Source organism: Dermacentor silvarum, chromosome 7, assembly GCF_013339745.2.
Source record: "Dermacentor silvarum isolate Dsil-2018 chromosome 7, BIME_Dsil_1.4, whole genome shotgun sequence".
NCBI lineage: Eukaryota > Metazoa > Arthropoda > Arachnida > Ixodida > Ixodidae > Dermacentor > Dermacentor silvarum.
This window is the reverse complement of record NC_051160.1, coordinates 103,190,440-103,209,027: the sequence shown is the minus strand read 5'-3', so window position 1 is coordinate 103,209,027 and position 18,588 is coordinate 103,190,440. Positions and strand designations below refer to the sequence as shown.

Sequence of the window (18,588 nt, the reverse complement as noted above, 5' to 3'; positions counted from 1 at the left end):
GGTAGACGTCCTTCTTCATGATTTTGTTGAGGCGACGATAACCGAGGCAGAAACGTAGAGGTCCATCTTTCTTCTTCACTAACACCATGGGGGACGCCCACGGACTCTTGGACGGCTGGACGATGTCGTCGCGTAGCATCTCGTCGACTTGTTGCCTTATCGCCTCGCGTTCGCGCGCCGAAACTCGGTACGGGGTCTGACGGAGTAGGCGGACATATTCGTCCGTGAGAATGAGGTGCTTGGCGACAGGGGTTTGTCGAATTTTTGATGACGACGAGAAGCAGTCCTTGTATTGGAGGAAGAAGGCTTTTAGCTGTTCTTTCTTATGCCTGGGAAGGTTTTCATTTACGTCGAAAGCTGGTTCAGGTACTACAGTCGTCGTTGCAGGTTCTCTATAGTCCCTGAAGGCGAAAGCACTGCTGCATGGCTTGTACTATTTCATCGATGTAGGCAACCGTGGGGCGTTTGTTAATGTGCTTGTATTCGTGGCTGAAGTTTGTGAGCACCACTTTTGCTTTCCCTTCACGTAGCTCAACTATGCCTCTAGCGACGCAAATCTCACGGTTGAGCAATAAGTGATGATCGCCCTCGTCGACGCCCTCGATGTCTGCAGGCACTTCGGTACCAACGGATATCATTACGCTTGAGCGAAGCGGTACGGTTACTTGTTCTTCAAGCACATTCAAGGCATGGTAACTGATGTTTGCATCCGGCGGTATCGCTGTGCGCGTTGAAAGCGTTATCGACTTGGACCTTAAGTCGATGACTTAATCATGTTGGTTTAGAAAGTCCATGTCTAGGATGACATCCTTGGAGCAGTGCTGGGTAAGTAAGCTCGCCGGGTAAGTGCGGTTGTTAACCGTTACTTGCGCTGTGCAGATTTCAGGCGGCGTTTATAGGTGGCCTCCCACTGTCCGGATGTTGGGTCCTTGCCAGGCCGTCTTCACCTTCAACTTGGCGGCGAACGGGCCACTGAAGACGGAATAGTCGGCTCCAGTGTCAACGGGAGCGGTGACGTTATGACCATCGATTAGCACGTCTAGGTCGGTAGACGGTCGTCTGGCGTTGCGGTTGTCGTGGCGTCAGATCACCGTTGCGTCGGCTTGCTCCGCTACTGCTACGTCGCGTCGACAGGTCTTCGTTTGTCGGCGAAGTGTTGTTGTGAACGTTCGTTCCAGGCGGTGTGCTGATACCTCGTTGTGATGCGCGAATCGTCGTCATCGGCGGCGGAGGATCTTTGGTATTGCGTCGTACATTAACCGCACCTCCATCGGTTGCTGCTTTTAGTTTCCCAGATAGGGGCTCACGGACCGGCCCTGGGCTGGGCCATTGTATGGTCGACGCTGCGGCGACAGGTAACACCCAGGCGATGGCGAATGCGAAGGCCGTCGGGGTCTCCACTGCCTTCCGGCGATGTAGTCGGCGATGTCACGTGGCCGCTCGTCAAGCTGTGGACGTGGCGCGTTGACGGCGAACCCTCATAGGCCCATCTCGCGGTATGGGCATCGGCGGTAGACATGGCCGGCTTCCCCGCAGTGATAGCAGAGCGGGCGTTGGTCGGCGGCACGCCAAATGTCGGTCTTTCTCGGGTAGCTGCGCTGGGCGACGGGCGGGTGTGCTGGCGGGGGTAGCGGTGGACGACGGAACTGCGTCGTTACGGGGCCCTGGTGCGGTCGTGGAGGGAGACCTTGACGGCGGTCGACGGTGGCATATGTCATTGCCTCTGACTGGGGTTGCGGCGATTGCGGCTGTCCATCGGGAACTGCAAGTGAGCGCTGAACTTCTTCGACGATGTCGGCGATACATGCCACATGAGGCTGCGACCTGGAAAAGAGCTTCTGCAGTTCCTCGCGAAAGACAGCTCTGATGGTCTCGCGCAGGTCGTCGCTGCCAAGTGCTTGATCGTCAGTGTTGTTCGCGGACAGTGTTCGGCGGTTATATTGCCTTGTCCGCATGTCGAGCGTCTTCTCAATGGTTGTGGCCTCGGAAACAAATTCAGCAACAGTCTTGGGCGGGTTGCGTATCAATCTGGCGTAGAGCTCTTGCTTGACACCCTCATCAAGAAGCGAACTTTTCTCTTCTGGCATTTTGGGGTCGGCGTGCTTGAACAGGCGAGTCATCTCCTCCGTGAAAATTGCGATGTTATCGTTGGGCAGTTGCACCCAGGCTTCTAGGAGAACTTCGGCCCTTTCCTTGTACACGACGCCTGTAAAAGTCTTCGGCCCTTTCCTTGTACACGACGCCTGTAAAAGTCTGCAGGAAGCCATGGCGGAACAGGTCCCATGTTGTCAAGGTCGACTCCCGATTCTCGAACCACGTCCTCGTGGCATCTTCCAATGAGAAGACATGGCGCAGCTTGTCGTCGATGTTCCAGTTGTTAAATACAACAACCCTTTCATAAGTCTCCAGCCAGCTTTACGGATCCTCAAATGTTGATCCGGGAAACGTCGGTGGCTGCCGGGGGTGCTGTAACACGATCGGTGTAGGCGGCACTGGTGCTGTCATTGTTGATGCGGTCGTGGCCGTGCACTTCCTGGCCTTCTCTTGAAGACGTCCGTACTCCGGGGGCTGGTTTCGTAGCCTGAGGCTAACTCGATGGTCCGGGGCAGCGTCGGTACTGTCTTCGGCGTTCGGGCTTGGATCACGGCTTTTCGTGGGCGTCCGGTGCATGAACACCAGAACACCTCCACCAGATTCCACGTAATCGTGACGGTGATGAAAGCAGTCGTAGAACTGTGAATGACGAAACTGATTCTGTATTGGGCGAACCTGTGCCCACAAAAGCAAGTTACACTCGAAGCACATCGATAGCGGCGAACACAACCGGCGATCGTCGAAATCTGATCAGCGGCGAAACGCGTTGGCATTTATACATTAGTAATCGAAGGTTCCGGAGCCCTGGTGCCTCGCGTGTATTCCAGAAAGTACTAGACAATTCGCGTCGCTCATACAATCAGATTACATGAGCGTCGGTGACAACAGACAACAGATAGAAGCATCGATAACGTTCGAGAAACTTCCGATACATACAGGCGCCGTCCTGGGCCTAGGGATAACGTTCAACATTTGTTGGCTGGTGAAAAGCGGTCACCGGTGAAAGATAAACAAGTACACGTGTCAATATCCACAATTATGCGCGCCAAGATAGCGCATCGAAAGCAAAAGCAGTAATGATTACATCGTGTCGCATGTATATTGACGCACTTCTGAATGGAACTTATAATAATATCTGGAAAGTGTTTTATTGAAATCAGCCGGAAGGTAGATGTCTAGCTGTTTCTGTTTGCTCACGTAGCCTGTGTGCCGTTGTGTGGCAGGTTGATTTCGTTAATTGTTTATGGCAGCCTTTTACAGCAGGCCTATCTTTAACGTGCCTGAATAGGTGATTTCGAAGTATGTTGAAAGTAAAATACTTCGTTTTCTCAAATCTTACGTTCCTGCAGAGAGTGCACACATGGGGTCCACATTTTGTAAAGTGGACAAAACTTACTGAATCATTACAATTCTCAATCTGTCTGGCTGCAGTGCGCTTTGAATGTGTCTGAAAAGGCAAGAAAAGTGTCGAAAATAATAGGTAAACAGGCAGAAATTATTGGCACATGAAGGAAATAAAAGAAATAGCTGCGGCGTGTTCTTTAGGCGCATGAAGGGTATCGAAGGGCATGAGACATATCATTTAGTGAAGCGTGGAGATACTTAACGGCAAGGACGTAGTTAGAAGGGACAACCATACGCCAACGCCAACAGTTATGGAAGTCTTCCCTTTCGTCTTGAAAACTTGTCATATTAAGGTGCACATGAATACAAGATCGTGGTTGGATGATAAAAAATCCCGCATTGCGAAATGAGCCATACATGGTTGACACTCGAAACAAGAAACGTATTGACTTAAATGGCTGTACGCTAATTAGAACCGAACCATGAATCATTCATGCAGCCGGATGGAATCTGCCACTCACCACCTTCATGGAAGGTACTTTGATTTTTCCAAGAGGTTCGTCTGTGGACCGTCTGTTTAGAAGTCGTATATCGATGTTTCCAGTTCTTGACCAGTGTGCCTGAAAGCATTATAAACTTGCCTAAATTTATTTCCCAAATATGGCGTCCGAATATTACGAATGTATATTGTGTCCGTATAGTCAAAGAAAGCTTTGTTTTATTGTGGCACTCCTATAGTACTGTAGTAAATGTTTGCCAACACCAGATGTGGATGCCTGAGAACAGAAAAGCACAATGACGATAAAGCTGACCAGTGTTTTCACGAAGGACAGACAAGAAAATTGCACTCATAATTAGTCGCAATTTCTTGCTGGAATATTGTTTGAACATACAAAGATATGATAAAAATTAATCTTCGATCCTAACGAACATCTGCTACGCTTGTGTAGATACACGGATACGGTTTGCAATGCGTCTGCGATAAGCCCGAACTTTGCATGAAATGTCTGGTTAGCTGTTTAGTGCCACATTTTTTTTGGCTTATTCAAGGCGAATTCGGTAAACAATTTTCTTGGGAGATATAGTGTCCATGCATAGCACTTTTTGGAATGTAGGAAGGCAACTCTCACGTGGAGAGCTTCCGAAATGACGGTAATGTGATACAAGTAAACCTGTGTTCGTTCCCGACCAAATCGGCCGTAATCAGTCATAATACTCAAACAACACGTTATAGGAGACACGACTAAAGACTGAGGAAATGACTGATTTTGCTGTTCCACCCTGGCAGCAAAGCGGCGGCAGGATACAGAGCAGTAGAAAAAAGAAAGCAATTGATATGCAAATAATCGATACACAAGTTGAAAAAAATAAAAACAAGGTCATCACACAAACATTCCGCAACTGGTTGCAGAAGCTTTACTGGACATTGGACAGTGTTGAAGGGATACCTTTGCATTCTTCCGAACGTAAGAAAACTGCGACACATTTGGTATATTCGCGTGTTTATGGTGGCCGGCCAGACGACCTTCACGGACTTGGTCTAAAGGGATGGTCGTTTCCTGTATGGCACTGGAAAGTTCGTAACGCCACCGCTGCGTGAATGAATAGTACAGTTCCAGCCATAGGTTCGGCACTCAGAATGATCATTCAGTAACAATGATTAACACTTGCGTTGATGAAGACAAGCCCTCTTGTCGGAATAATGGCTCCAGCGACACTCCTTCCTCGGTCACTGCTGATCAAGGTCATTATGTGGTCATTGCGAGTGTCGAAGCTATCGCTGAAACCGTACTGTGGATTCACGCAGGGCTGGCGATTCGACAGCGACCCTGACGAAGACAAGTACCCTGGTCATCGGCTCCAGCCACCTTCCTTCCTTGTTCTACTACTGTCTATAACTTCAAGCCTTAAGCTCGTAACATTTGACACAAAACTAAACTTCCTCGCCCACATTCACACAACAAAAATTAGGGCAAATAAAGCATTAAATATTCTCGAAGTGTTATCGCACAAGCACTGGGGATCTGATCGAATATGCCTACTACGTATTTACCGGTCCCTTGTGCGTAGCATTCTCGACTACGGTAGTGTAGTTTATGGTGCAGCCAGGCAATCCTACATTAAACGCCTTGATCCAATTCACAATCTTGGCCTACGATTGGCGAGCGGTGCCTACAGAACATCGCCTGTCCAAAGTTTATACGTTGACTGCAATGAGCCTTCCCTACAGCACCGCAGAGCACTACTAACCCTTTCCTATGTACTGAGAATTCGGTCAACATCACAACATATATGCTACAAAATCGTAACACAATGCAATTCTCGAGTACACTACACAAATAAACCGAACATGATATACGGCCACTTGTCTTACGACATGAGGAATACTGTCAGATTTATAACATTCCTCATGAGGTCCTGCAGATTGCTGAAAGGCCGCAAAGACTGGCCCCATGGTGCGATTTTACACAACTATGTGACTGGACACTAACCCACTTAAAGAAAAAGGACACCCCACAAGAACACTTAATGCAAGAGTTCCGCACTATTCAAGACAAATATAAAGATCACACAGAATTTTACACAGATGGTTCTAAAACACAAGAATACGTGGGTGTGGGAACCGTAACGGAAAATTGGGAAAATAGCATTCGAATACATAATTCCGCTTCAGTCTTTACCGCCGAAGTTATGGCTATGAGGACGGCAGTAAACAAAGTTATCACCGACAAACAGAAGAGTGCTGTCATTTACACCGATTCGTTGAGTGCACTCAGAGCTTTAAATTTAAAATCCGCCTGTGAACCGCTGCTTGGCGATATATTGAACATGGTTGTGAATAACAAATACGGACGAACCATACGATTCTGCTGGGTCCCTAGCCATGTTGGGATACCAGGGAATGAATCGGCAGATAGATGCGCGGCCATGGCAGCGCACAAAGACCTAACTCGCTCAAAAATTCCATACAAAGACAGTATCCGAGCAATTCGCAAAGCCCTGACATTAAAATGGCAACAAGAATGGGACTCCTGCATTAACAACAAGTTACACATAACCAAACCCCTGCTTGGCGAGTGGAAATCGTGCAGTCACCAGCAACGGTTCTATGAGGTGATCTTATGTCGACTTCGAATAGGGCACACACATCTGACACACAATTTCTTACTTCGAAAAGAAGATCCGCCAACCTGCGATAAATGTCATGAACCTCTCACAGTAATGCACATTGTTATGACATGTCCACATATAGAAACACACAGACGGAAACTTTTGCAGAATCTGTATAACTCACACATACCTTTACACCCCGCCTCATTATTGGGAGATGATCCGCTAGTGCCATTCACTGACTTGTTCAAGTTTCTAAATGAAGCCGGTTTTTACATAGAATATAAGGTAACGCCACTTTCGCTACATTAACATTTCATTTCTTAATACCTTGTGGCTGGCGCAGCATGGCCTCTGTCGCTTTTCCGCCATTAAACCTGAATTAACTAACTAACTTAAGCTCCTGTGAACGTCTGTCTTGTTTGGACACGTGTTGAATTTGTCGTTAATCTTTGTGAACACTGCGACACCTCAACCGTGTACCACATATATTCGCTGGGTGAAACAAGCCGGGTTAGATGTTTCGTGATGTGGACGATAACTCCCGCAGCATCGTCAATATTTACAGTGGGGGGGAGGGTGGAGCCTGCATAGGTGTGAAGCCCTCCTCGGGGGTGCAGGTGACGGTGTTGGAGCTTCCGTACGAGAACCGCGACGTGTCGCTGGTGGTGCTCCTGCCGCGGCGTCTCGACGGTCTCGCGGCGCTCGAGAAGCGCCTGACTGCTGCTCGCCTGCTTCACTGCGTTGCGCGACTCGAGGAGCGGCACAACGTGACGGTGTACATGCCCAGGCTCAAACTGCGGAGCGTCACCGACCTGGGGCCCGTGCTGAAGGATATGGGCCTCGGCGTGCTCTTCACGGACGAGGCGAACCTTAGGTATATTTTAGGGCCCGTGTGCATGAAACGTTTGAGCATTGGCTGTGTGTATGCGAAATTTCAGAGGCACTTTCTGGAGACATTTCGGATTCAGTTGTACGGTGTGAGACAGACTGCATGGTTCGAGAACGATTAGGTGGTGATTGGTAATGTTCAAGATGTCGCGAAGCGTGAACGTGATGCAGTTTTGACAGCTACCCCAGCTTCCGACTTAGCCAGCTGCTGGGTTTGGCTGCCCCGAGGGAGTGCTAATCGCTGTAGTGCGCATCGATCATTTGTTATGACAGATGGTTGCTAACAAGCCACCTGCTGCATTTCTGCGCCTGTGCAAGGAACCGAATAGGTAGTTAGTATGTTGCGTGCGCTGGTATGGGGAGGCCGCGTTTATTGCGTACTGTCAAAGAAGAGCTCCGCTGGTATCCAACATCCACAGAGTAAACTAGCTGAGATTTTAAGCATGAAATGCTTTTAGCTCACGTTATCGGCGTCCTTCAAATGACATTGAGCCAAAAGCCAGTGCTGTTATCAGGGCACTCAAACGAGAATACCTGGGCATCGTTGCGAGAACAAAACGAGACCATCCGGGCAACCAGTCAAAAGTTGAAAAATTTGGTCTCTGGATCCCAACCCCTAAAACATGACCGCATTGCACACGCTAGTTTCTTCCCAAACAAGTTACAAAAAATATTGCTTTCGATTTCTTCCTAATGTTTGTTCACGATATCACCCAAGCTGTAAATTATAGTACGCTGAAGTTTTATTTGTCATTTCCAATAGCGACGTTCAAAAGGCAGATAGAGGGCACCATACACTGGATTGTGATCTTTCAAACGCCAGTGGTCCATGAGTCGTGAGCGGTCCGCGACAATAAGAAAAAGTAGCGACAGACGCTGAACACGCTGCACTGTTGGAAAAAGAGAGAGAAGGCGGCGGCTCCACAAGCAGCAAAGGACGCCATATGGTTCATGCTTACATTTACTCTCGATTGCTGGAGAGCCAGTGTATTTTTTTAAAGACTACAGTCTTTCTTGGACTGCCTAAACGGGAAAAAGTTTGTCTGTCTGTCTGTCTCTCACTCGATTCAACCGCCCTGCCAAAACCAACCAAGCTACTAGCACTGGTGGCACGGGGTCATACTCGTCAACATTAAACAGCACAAAGGAAACCTCAGGCGTATTTGAGGCAAAATATATGTACATAACCGTGATCCGCAGCGTTAAGTTAATGAAGAATACATATTGGACTGGTTTTTACGTTAGTAAATGAAAAATCAGCGCGTTAGAAATGGTGTCGCAGAGACGCTACGCGTTAAAACCAAGCCGACTGAAGCCGCGGCTCTGTAGCCGGCTTTACGCCAACAGTAATAAAAGGTGCCAACAGATGGCGCGAGAGCAGGGCGAACGCGTGAAATTTGAATTGGATTCAGCAAAATCTCCACTGCATCTATCATGGGAGGAGCGAGAGGGGAGGGGAAGAGCGTGAGGGGGGAAGAGGGTGTTACGTATCAGGGGCAGCAGAAGACTAGCGTCTTTCGACGTCATTTGCAACGAAGCAAGCAGATACGCGGCCAATTTTCTTTTATCCGCTATGGAGCGATATTGCTCGGTGGACCAGTGTATTATTTGCTACGCGAAGAAAGCAGACGACGGAAAGCACTGGTTATGCGCATTGCTCAAATGGCGAAACCCTCTCCACTTATTACTCGAGAGCGTCACTGCAGCAACGGCTCCGTGTTGCTGCCCATACTGAGTACGATAGTAAGTCTGGTAACTTTGACTCTCCGCCGCGATACTTCTTCCGCCGTTCGTATGCGTACGATTGCCCAAATGACATGCAGGCATTCAAATACCAGGCGATGTTCGTACATAGTGCACGTCCCCAAGAGGACGACCATGTCACGCTTCCCACTCGGGCGTCGAGCTGATAAATGTCGGTTACTCTGACTATGCCTACGTAAAACTGTTTTTATCTGTCTGTATAAACACGCGTCCTTCGTGGCGCAGGTACCTGAGCAAGGCAGAAGGCGCACACCTGTCCGGCGCGCGTCACGTGGCCGTCCTGCACGCCAACCGGAAGGGCGCCACGGGTTCCGATAGCGCCCCCTCCACTCCCCCTGTTGGCCGCGGCGTGGTCTCTCCGCCGTCGATGGGCGCCAGTCCGCCCACAAGCCCACCGAGCGGGTCTCTGTCTCCCGCACCAACCGCGTACTCTTCCAGCGCAATGAGCAGCGGCTCCGCTTTTGACGAGCCGCGCAGCCTGGCGCAGTTCGTGGTCGACCGGCCCTTCATGTTGCTCATGCTCAAGCGCAGACCCGACGTCGTGCTCCTGCTCGGCTCCGTCAAGAAGTTGGTTTAGTTTCACGGGCTATCACGGCGGGGGATGCGGATGCAGCCGCGTTTGCAGCGGGTGTTTCAACCCGCACTCGATGAGTTCGAGTTAATGGAGACAAATACAGTATCCTCGAGAGTGAAGCGCTTCTAGTGCTGCTGTTTTTGTCCACACTTGCGACCTCAGTTTAAATGTCTACCAACGGCCTACTAGTATCTCCCGCTTTAAGCAAGTGGGAAACAACGTGGCGATAACAAGACGCCTCGCCTGCCATTATACTTGCGTGGCGCACCAATGCATTTTTCTGTAAAATTTTATGGTGCAGCCAATTTGCTTTTTGTTACTCTTCTTTATGCAATATCCCATTGTTAGCAGTAGCTGTAGACCACGGCGTCAAAGACCACGGCCAAAGAGACGCGATAACGCGCGGGTAACAACTCGCATAATGGTGCGGGCCATGCCTAGATCAAAACCACAAGTCTTTCTAAAGCGAAAACGAATATGTTTGTATAGTGCAAAACTTACGTTAAAGTCGCAGGATACATTTTCGATGTTTAACGTGACAAGACCTGGATAACGTGCGTCACGCTCAAAATACACTGAATCAAAGCGTGTCTTGGGCCAGTGTATTTCATTGTGCATTTACGCCGTAAAGGCGTCATAAATTTGTTCATTGAGTTTGGGCTTTGTAGCTAAGACAGCAGGGGAAGGAAAATCATTTCAATGCAGGATAATAAAGTCGGCTGTCAACACAGTGTCACGTACGTGTACAGATAAGGGTGAGATGCAATCGGTGTTCATTGCATAAAGCGGCACAAAACTGCCAAATAAGAATTAGTGGCGAAGAGTACCGCTGACGTCACGCTAAGCTGCAGAGCGGCACAAGTATTGGCGACTGGCGTAGGGGAAAGAAGCGTTTCCCTCGGAAAACATCAAACACCCTCTTCGTACTCGTGACATCACTGCTTATCTGCATGAAGCGGTGTTTGCACAACGCCGCTTGGACTGACGGTTGCGAGCGTGTTTGTCGCCAGAGTCCGCTGCGCGTCTCTTGACGCGCCGTTTCGTCCTCCCGGCTCATATACAGCATCGCTTAGACCGACTGAAATTGTGCAATCTACAGCGTATGTTATGTGCCGCTGGGTCTCTTCCAATGGGTCGTCATGTCGTCATACCACTGGGTATGGGCTATCGTGATCACACAATACGTGTGGTCTGCGTGACATTAACGTAAATCGTCCGAGGTGTAAGCGCAGAGTAAACGAGCGGAGAGCAAAGCGCAGATGCGAAGCAGTCGTCGTTATGCTAGCTATTTTCATTTCGGAATATTGCTGTCGTCATTCAATCGTGTTTATGACACCGTTGTCATGACATCGGCGTAAGTCGTGATGCATTCGTTGTCGTGCCGTCGCGGTCGCTTCGTCCTCTATCAAATTCTCGTCATACCGTCATCGTTTCTCCATCGACGTCACACACTCGTCGTCATCCAATACGCCTCGTGACGTCATCATGCTGGCGTCGTTGTATACTCTTCCTCATTTTAGAATCATCACTATATTGCAGTCATGCCATCGCCGTCATAGCGCTTCAGGCGTAGAAAATCGGCCAGTGCTCGAGCATCCGAGAGAAGCATAGTAGCTTGAACGAGAAAGCTATATAAAACGTCCTTTCCGCTGAAATGTCACCGTAAAAGCGGGACCTCCAGACCGATAACTGGTTCGGCGAGCTCGAAATCGGGAGCGAAAGCGCCTAGTCCACGCAACATCTAATGTTTAAACTTTGGCGTTACACACCCGCGCATTACCGCAGCATTAACGTTGACAGTCCCCACGAGATGGTTTCTGCAGGAATTTTAATGTGTTGACATTCTTTGCGTACTTGATGCGCTCTCTGAGGGCTATCTATCTATCTATCTATCTATCTATCTATCTATCTATCTATCTATCTATCTATCTATCTATCTATCTATCTATCTATCTATCTATCTATCTATCTATCTATCTATCTATATCTATCTATCTATCTATCTATCTATCTATCTATCTATCTATCTATCTATCTATCTATCTATCTATCTATCTATCTATCTATCTATCTATCTATCTATCTATCTATGAATGTTTGTATAAACAGTTTTCCCGCTTCCCTGGATCACACTGGGCCGTCTGTGATCCAAAGGCTAGCGCATCGGGGTGGCTGTGCTGCGGTAACAGGGTTCCAAGCAACCCATCGTACCAACTTGGGTCACTGAGCGCACGGCATTGTGTACGTACGTTCCGCCCTTGAACGAACCTCCTTCATGCCAACTTGGCTCACTGCGCACGTGCAGCCCTTCAATGACCTTCTTTGAAGCCAACTTGGGGTAACCAGGTATGTGTCACCGCAAATGTACCGCTCTACAACGACGAAAAATATCTCAAGTTTCACCGACGCCGAAGTGCAATGAACATAACCCACAAATGTTACACAAGGACAACAAGCCCACGCGCTATATAGCAGGCTGCGCCACAAATGCACTGGATGTGGGCTGCTCTTCAATGAACCTCTCGCCAACTAGGGTCAGTGAGTACGTGCCACCGAGTGTTCGGCCAACCGAAGGAACAATTCTCAGCGTTCGCAAGCAACAGCGTGCCACGCTTCTCGTCTCGGAGGCCACGCGCGGACTTCTCGGCCGTGCCTCTAGATGGAGCAGCGTGTCCAGAAAGAAGCGCGAAAGAGGAGCCCTGTTTCCGCGTGAATCCCGTTTCACATGGATCTACGGCAGCTGCGTTTTTCGCATACTCGTTAAGAATTCTGACTGGCGATGACGTATGAGCGCGCCGCCTCCTATTGGTCGTCTGTTTCCACCGCTACAGTGGCTGCCATCGCATCTGCGCGTTTTCGCAGAGAAGTTCAACACGCCGAACATCGAAAAATCCCACGCACGAAGGGTCCGGCGGCCTATTTCCCGCAGCTGCGTTTTTCGCATACTCGTTAAGCATTCTGCCTGGCGATGACGTATGAGCGAGCTGCCTCCTATTGGTCGTCTGTTTCCACCGCTACAGTGGCTACCACTGCATCTGCGTGTTTTCGCAGAGAAGTTCAGCACGCCGAACATCGAAAAAGCGCACGCACGAAGGGTCCGGCGGCCTATTTCCCGCAGCTGCGAATTCGCAAGTGCGCTCCGGCGGCCTATTTCCCGCAGCTGCGAATTCGCAAGTGTGCTCCGGCGGCCTATTTCCCGCAGCTGCGAATTCGCAAGTGCGCTCCGGCGGCCTATTTCCCGCAGCTGCGAATTCGCAAGTGCGCTCCGGCGGCCTATTTCCCGCAGCTGCGAATTCGCAAGTGCGCTCCGGCGGCCTATTTCCCGCAGCTGCGAATTCGCAAGTGCGCTCCGGCGGCCTATTTCCCGCAGCTGCGAATTCGCAAGTGCGCTCCGGCGGCCTATTTCCCGCAGCTGCGAATTCGCAAGTGCGCTCCGGCGGCCTATTTCCCGCAGCTGCGAATTCGCAAGTGCGCTCCGGCGGCCTATTTCCCGCAGCTGCGAATTCGCAAGTGCGCTCCGGCGGCCTATTTCCCGCAGCTGCGAATTCGCAAGTGCGCTCCGGCGGCCTATTTCCCGCAGCTGCGAATTCGCAAGTGCGCTCCGGCGGCCTATTTCCCGCAGCTGCGAATTCGCAAGTGTGCTCCGGCGGCCTATTTCCCGCAGCTGCGAATTCGCAAGTGCGCTCCGGCGGCCTATTTCCCGCAGCTGCGAATTCGCAAGTGCGCTCCGGCGGCCTATTTCCCGCAGCTGCGAATTCGCAAGTGCGCTCCGGCGGCCTATTTCCCGCAGCTGCGAATTCGCAAGTGCGCTCCGGCGGCCTATTTCCCGCAGCTGTGAATTCGCAAGTGCGCTCCGGCGGCCTATTTCCCGCAGCTGCGAATTCGCAAGTGCGCTCCGGCGGCCTATTTCCCGCAGCTGCGAATTCGCAAGTGCGCTCTGGCGGCCTATTTCCCGCAGCTGCGAATTCGCAAGTGCGCTCTAGCGGCCTATTTCCCGCAGCTGCGAATTCGCAAGTGCGCTCCGGCGGCCTATTTCCCGCAGCTGCGAATTCGCAAGTGCGCTCCGGCGGCCTATTTCCCGCAGCTGCGAATTCGCAAGTGCGCTCCGGCGGCCTATTTCCCGCAGCTGCGAATTCGCAAGTGCGCTCCGGCGGCCTATTTCCCGCAGCTGCGAATTCGCAAGTGCGCTCCGGCGGCCTATTTCCCGCAGCTGCGAATTCGCAAGTGCGCTCCGGCGGCCTATTTCCCGCAGCTGCGAATTCGCAAATGCGCTCCGGCGGCCTATTTCCCGCAGCTGCGAATTCGCAAGTGCGCTCCGGCGGCCTATTTCCCGCAGCTGCGAATTCGCAAGTGCGCTCCGGCGGCCTATTTCCCGCAGCTGCGAATTCGCAAGTGCGCTCCGGCGGCCTATTTCCCGCAGCTGCGAATTCGCAAGTGCGCTCCGGCGGCCTATTTCCCGCAGCTGCGAATTCGCAAGTGTGCTCCGGCGGCCCATTTCCCGCAGCTGCGAATTCGCAAGTGCGCTCCGGCGGCCTATTTCCCGCAGCTGCGAATTCGCAAGTGCGCTCTGGCGGCCTATTTCCCGCAGCTGCGAATTCGCAAGTGCGCTCCGGCGGCCTATTTCCCGCAGCTGCGAATTCGCAAGTGCGCTCTGGCGGCCTATTTCCCGCAGCTGCGAATTCGCAAGTGCGCTCCGGCGGCCTATTTCCCGCAGCTGCGAATTCGCAAGTGCGCTCCGGCGGCCTATTTCCCGCAGCTGCGAATTCGCAAGTGCGCTCCGGCGGCCTATTTCCTGCAGCTGCGAATTCGCAAGTGCGCTCCGGCGGCCTATTTCCCGCAGCTGCGAATTTGCAAGTGCGCTCCGGCGGCCTGTTTCCCGCAGCTGCGAATTCGCAAGTGTGCTCCGGCGGCCTATTTCCCGCAGCTGCGAATTCGCAAGTGCGCTCCGGCGGCCTATTTCCCGCAGCTGCGAATTCGCAAGTGCGCTCCGGCGGCCTATTTCCCGCAGCTGCGAATTCGCAAGTGCGCTCCGGCGGCCTATTTCCCGCAGCTGCGAATTCGCAAGTGTGCTCCGGCGGCCTATTTCCCGCAGCTGCGAATTCGCAAGTGCGCTCCGGCGGCCTATTTCCCGCAGCTGCGAATTCGCAAGTGCGCTCCGGCGGCCTATTTCCCGCAGCTGAGAATTCGCAAGTGCGAATTCGCCGACAAAATCGCACCATGTGAAACGGGCTTGACGCGTTTCTCAGCGTTCGCAACACGGGTGCGCCATGCATTTCGGAGGCCACGCGCAAGCTTCGCGGTGCTGGCATTAGATGGCGCCGAGTGTTCCAAGGGAAGCACGAAAGCGGAATCCCGCTTGAGTACATACCTCATACACAACTGGTTTTGATGGGGCAGTGCGTTGCGTCGTTATATTGATTGAATGCTAAACGCATTAGCGTCGACAATCACCGTGAGATGGGTTCTTCCGCAATTTTCTTTTCCTAGCCAATTATGAAAGAAAAAAAGGAAGGCCGATGGTACAGGCCATTCTCACCGCGGACGTGTACCAGCCATATGGTTTAGGCGGCAACAACAACAACACCGTGGACTCGGTATTTAATGCACATAAGTGCATTACACCTACTCGTTTATTGTTCCTTAACCCTTTAACTGGCAAGATCAGAAAGACTTGACCTAGAATGCTTTTATTGCTTTAGTTCTTCTTCACTTTGTTCAAATACATACCAATTGAAATATTAAATGGTTTCGTTAAAAACTAAGCGAGATAGAGTAGGTCATTATTATTGTTGACCAGGTGGTGACAGATAAATGTATGGCTTAAAACTGGTCTTTTGCACTTGCTTTGGCAAGGTTAATGTGTGATCTTGAGATATGCCTTTATGAAGTTAAGGAATAAGAGCTTGCTTAAAAAAGAAAAAAGAATCGTTGGCGAGAATATGACTACCACGTGCGCAAAGAAGGTAACAACGAAGCCTTCAGGTTTTGTGACCAATACATCTGCTGCTGCTCCCGCTCGACATTTTATTGAACATCACTATTGAGCAGGTACATAAATAAAGGTAAATTGAAAGCACAGACTACTATTTGGATCTGTCAAGTTTTGCAGATATTTTGTTAGGTCAACAATATTGTTCAGCTGCCAGTTAAAGGGTTAATTCATCATATGCACACCACTGTTATAACTTTGGACATCTATTTTTCAACTGAAGTACTTGGACCTATCGGTATTATGTGTGATTCGGTTCGGCAAATTGACTTTGATGGTATGTGCCATATTTTGAAGTCAGAAGCAGAAGAAGGCAAAGAAGACGAAGAAGAAAAAGAAGTAAAAGAGCTGTTACCGCCTACAAGTCGCCTACAAGTCGAGCTTGGCCAATCCCCCAGAGTGGGTATGTGCCACTAACACCAAGGCTCTACATCTACATCTACAAGTCGAGTGACTTTTACCTGCAAGCAAGCGCCGTTAGCGCCTTCATTGTCCAGCTTTTCCCACACTATTTTCGCTACCTCGAAACCACCGAGACTGGCCATGACCTCAGTGGTGGAACACGACGAGTTCGAAGACGAGGCATTTACAGCCACACAGCCTGCAGCCGGTAATATTGTCGCGTATACCCTGTTGTAGAATATACGCTGAATGAGGATCCAGGCAAGCTTAAGCGTCGACGTGCGATGGTATGGTATGGTATGGTATGCCTTATCTGATGGCGCATACCCACTGCGGGGGATTGGCCAAGATTTGGGTGGGATTAGGCAATCTTTTTTAATACTAAAATCGGTAAAGCTAAATGGAGAAAATGAACAAAAATAAAATATTTAAGAATTCAAGAAAATCTTCCGAGACGAACCTAGTTCTCTTCTTCTCCAGTCCCCTTGCTGTGCCACACCATGTGGCATTACCCCCTCCTCCAAAAAAAAAAAGAAAAAGATGGAAAACATACACAGGCTTGACGTGAGAGCGCCGAGATGGCCTAGGACAAACACATAGGCTGTAGTCACAATCACTGTGGTGTGCGATATAGTCACAAGGCACTGAGGGACGAGAAACAAACAAATTTAACCTACCTAAGCGGCTGAAAACGTCGAATATTAGGGGCTATAGAACGGTTTCAACCGCACAACGTGCACAATCTCAGATTGCGGCTGTCGACGTCGGGGAGCCTGGCTTCCGTCAGGAAGGACTTCGTAATTCACGTCACTAATTCGCTGCAACACTCTGTAAGGTCCGAAGTATAGCGACTCAAAAGCTTCTCAGATAGTCCTTTTCGGCGCACGGGAGTCCAGACCAAGACTTGATCACCAGGTTGGAACTCGACTTTTCGATGGCGGAGATTGTAACGGTGCGCATCGATGCTTTGTTGTTTCTTTATGTGCACTCGGGCAAGCTGACGGGCTTCTTCAGCGCGTTGCACTAGAAGTTCGGCATCTTGGGCGAGATTAAGATGATCGATGTTGTCGCACGGCAGCATTGCTTCTAACATAGTCTGCACTTCATGGCCGTAAACGAGGTAAAACGGCGTGAAGCGTGTTGTTTCTTGCGCAGCAGTGTTATAGGCAAACGTTACGTATGGCAGTATCTCGTCCCTCGTCTTGTGCTGTACGTCTACGTACTTAGACAGCATGTCAGTCATCGTTTTGTTCAGTCGTTCGGTCAAGCCGTTTGTCTGCGGATGATAGGCAGTTGTCCTTCGGTGGGTCGTGCAGCTGAGTTTAAAAAACGTCTTCAATGAGCTGTGCTGTGAAGGCTTTTCCTCGGTCTGTGATGACGTGCGACGGGGCGCCATGCCGTAGGACGATGTAGGCAGGGCCTTGGTCTCAGCATACCGCGTTAAATAATCTGTGGCGACAATTATCCACCTGTTGCCAGAAGACGACAGTGGAAACGGGCCCAGAAGATCCATGCCGACCTGGTCGAAAGGTTTGCCAGGTGGGTCAATCGGATTCAGCAATCCCGCAGGCTTCAGAGCTGGCGACTTTCGGCGCTGGCATTCACGGCTGGCATTCACGCTGCCTTCACGGCTGCATTCACGGCTGCATTCACGGCATTCACGGCATTCACGGAGTACCGCTTAACACACTCGGCAAGTCTGGGCCCGTAGTAGGATTTGCGAACTTTATCAAGCGTTCGCGTAAAACCCAAATGGCCAGACGGAGGCTCGTCATGACAGGCGAACAAAACTTCAGCACGGAGGTCTGCTGGAACGACCAAAAGGTAGGTCTTGTTGGTGGCAGCGGAGTTCTTCTTATACAAGACGCCATGTCGTAAACAAAAAGACGACAATCCTCGAGCGATATGCTGCGGTATCGATGGGTTTCGTCCTTCCAGATGCTCGAAAATAGGCTGTAGTGCGTCGTCTGCCGGCTGCCGTGTGGACAAATCAGTAACGCTTACGGCCCCAAGGAAAGCGCCGTCGTCCTCAATGTCTTGATCGGTAGTGTCGATGGGGGCGCGCGAGAGTACGTCAGCGTCTTCGTGTATGCGGCCCGACTTGTACACAAGTCGTACTCCTGCAAACGTAGACTCCACGGTGCCAGTCTTCCAGAAGGGTCCGCAGATTTGCAAGCGAGCATAACGAGTGATGATCGGTTACAACTTTGAGCGGGCGGCCGTAGAGATAAGGTCGAAACTTGGCGAGCGCCCATACGACGGCAAGACACTCTTTCTCCGTGGTGGTGTAGTTGGTCTCTGCACGCGAAAGCGCGCGACTTGCGTATGCGATCACTTCCTGCCGTTGTACCAACACCGCACCAAGACCAACGTTACTGGCGTCTGTATGAACTTCCGTGTCGGCCTCCTCGTCAAAGTG

General features: G+C 50.7%; 1 protein-coding gene across 1 annotated transcript in view; it reads left to right on the top strand.

The window, feature by feature from the left end:
• LOC119458337 (serpin B3) overlaps positions 1-9,781 on the top strand; it is a 28,943-nt gene extending 19,162 nt beyond the window's left edge. The window contains exons 4-5 of the mRNA XM_037720171.2: positions 7,170-7,426; positions 9,430-9,781. Coding sequence (XP_037576099.1) covers positions 7,170-7,426; positions 9,430-9,781 — 609 coding nt within the window. The remainder of the gene's footprint in view (positions 1-7,169; positions 7,427-9,429) is intronic.
• The last annotated feature ends 8,807 nt before the right edge of the window (positions 9,782-18,588 follow it).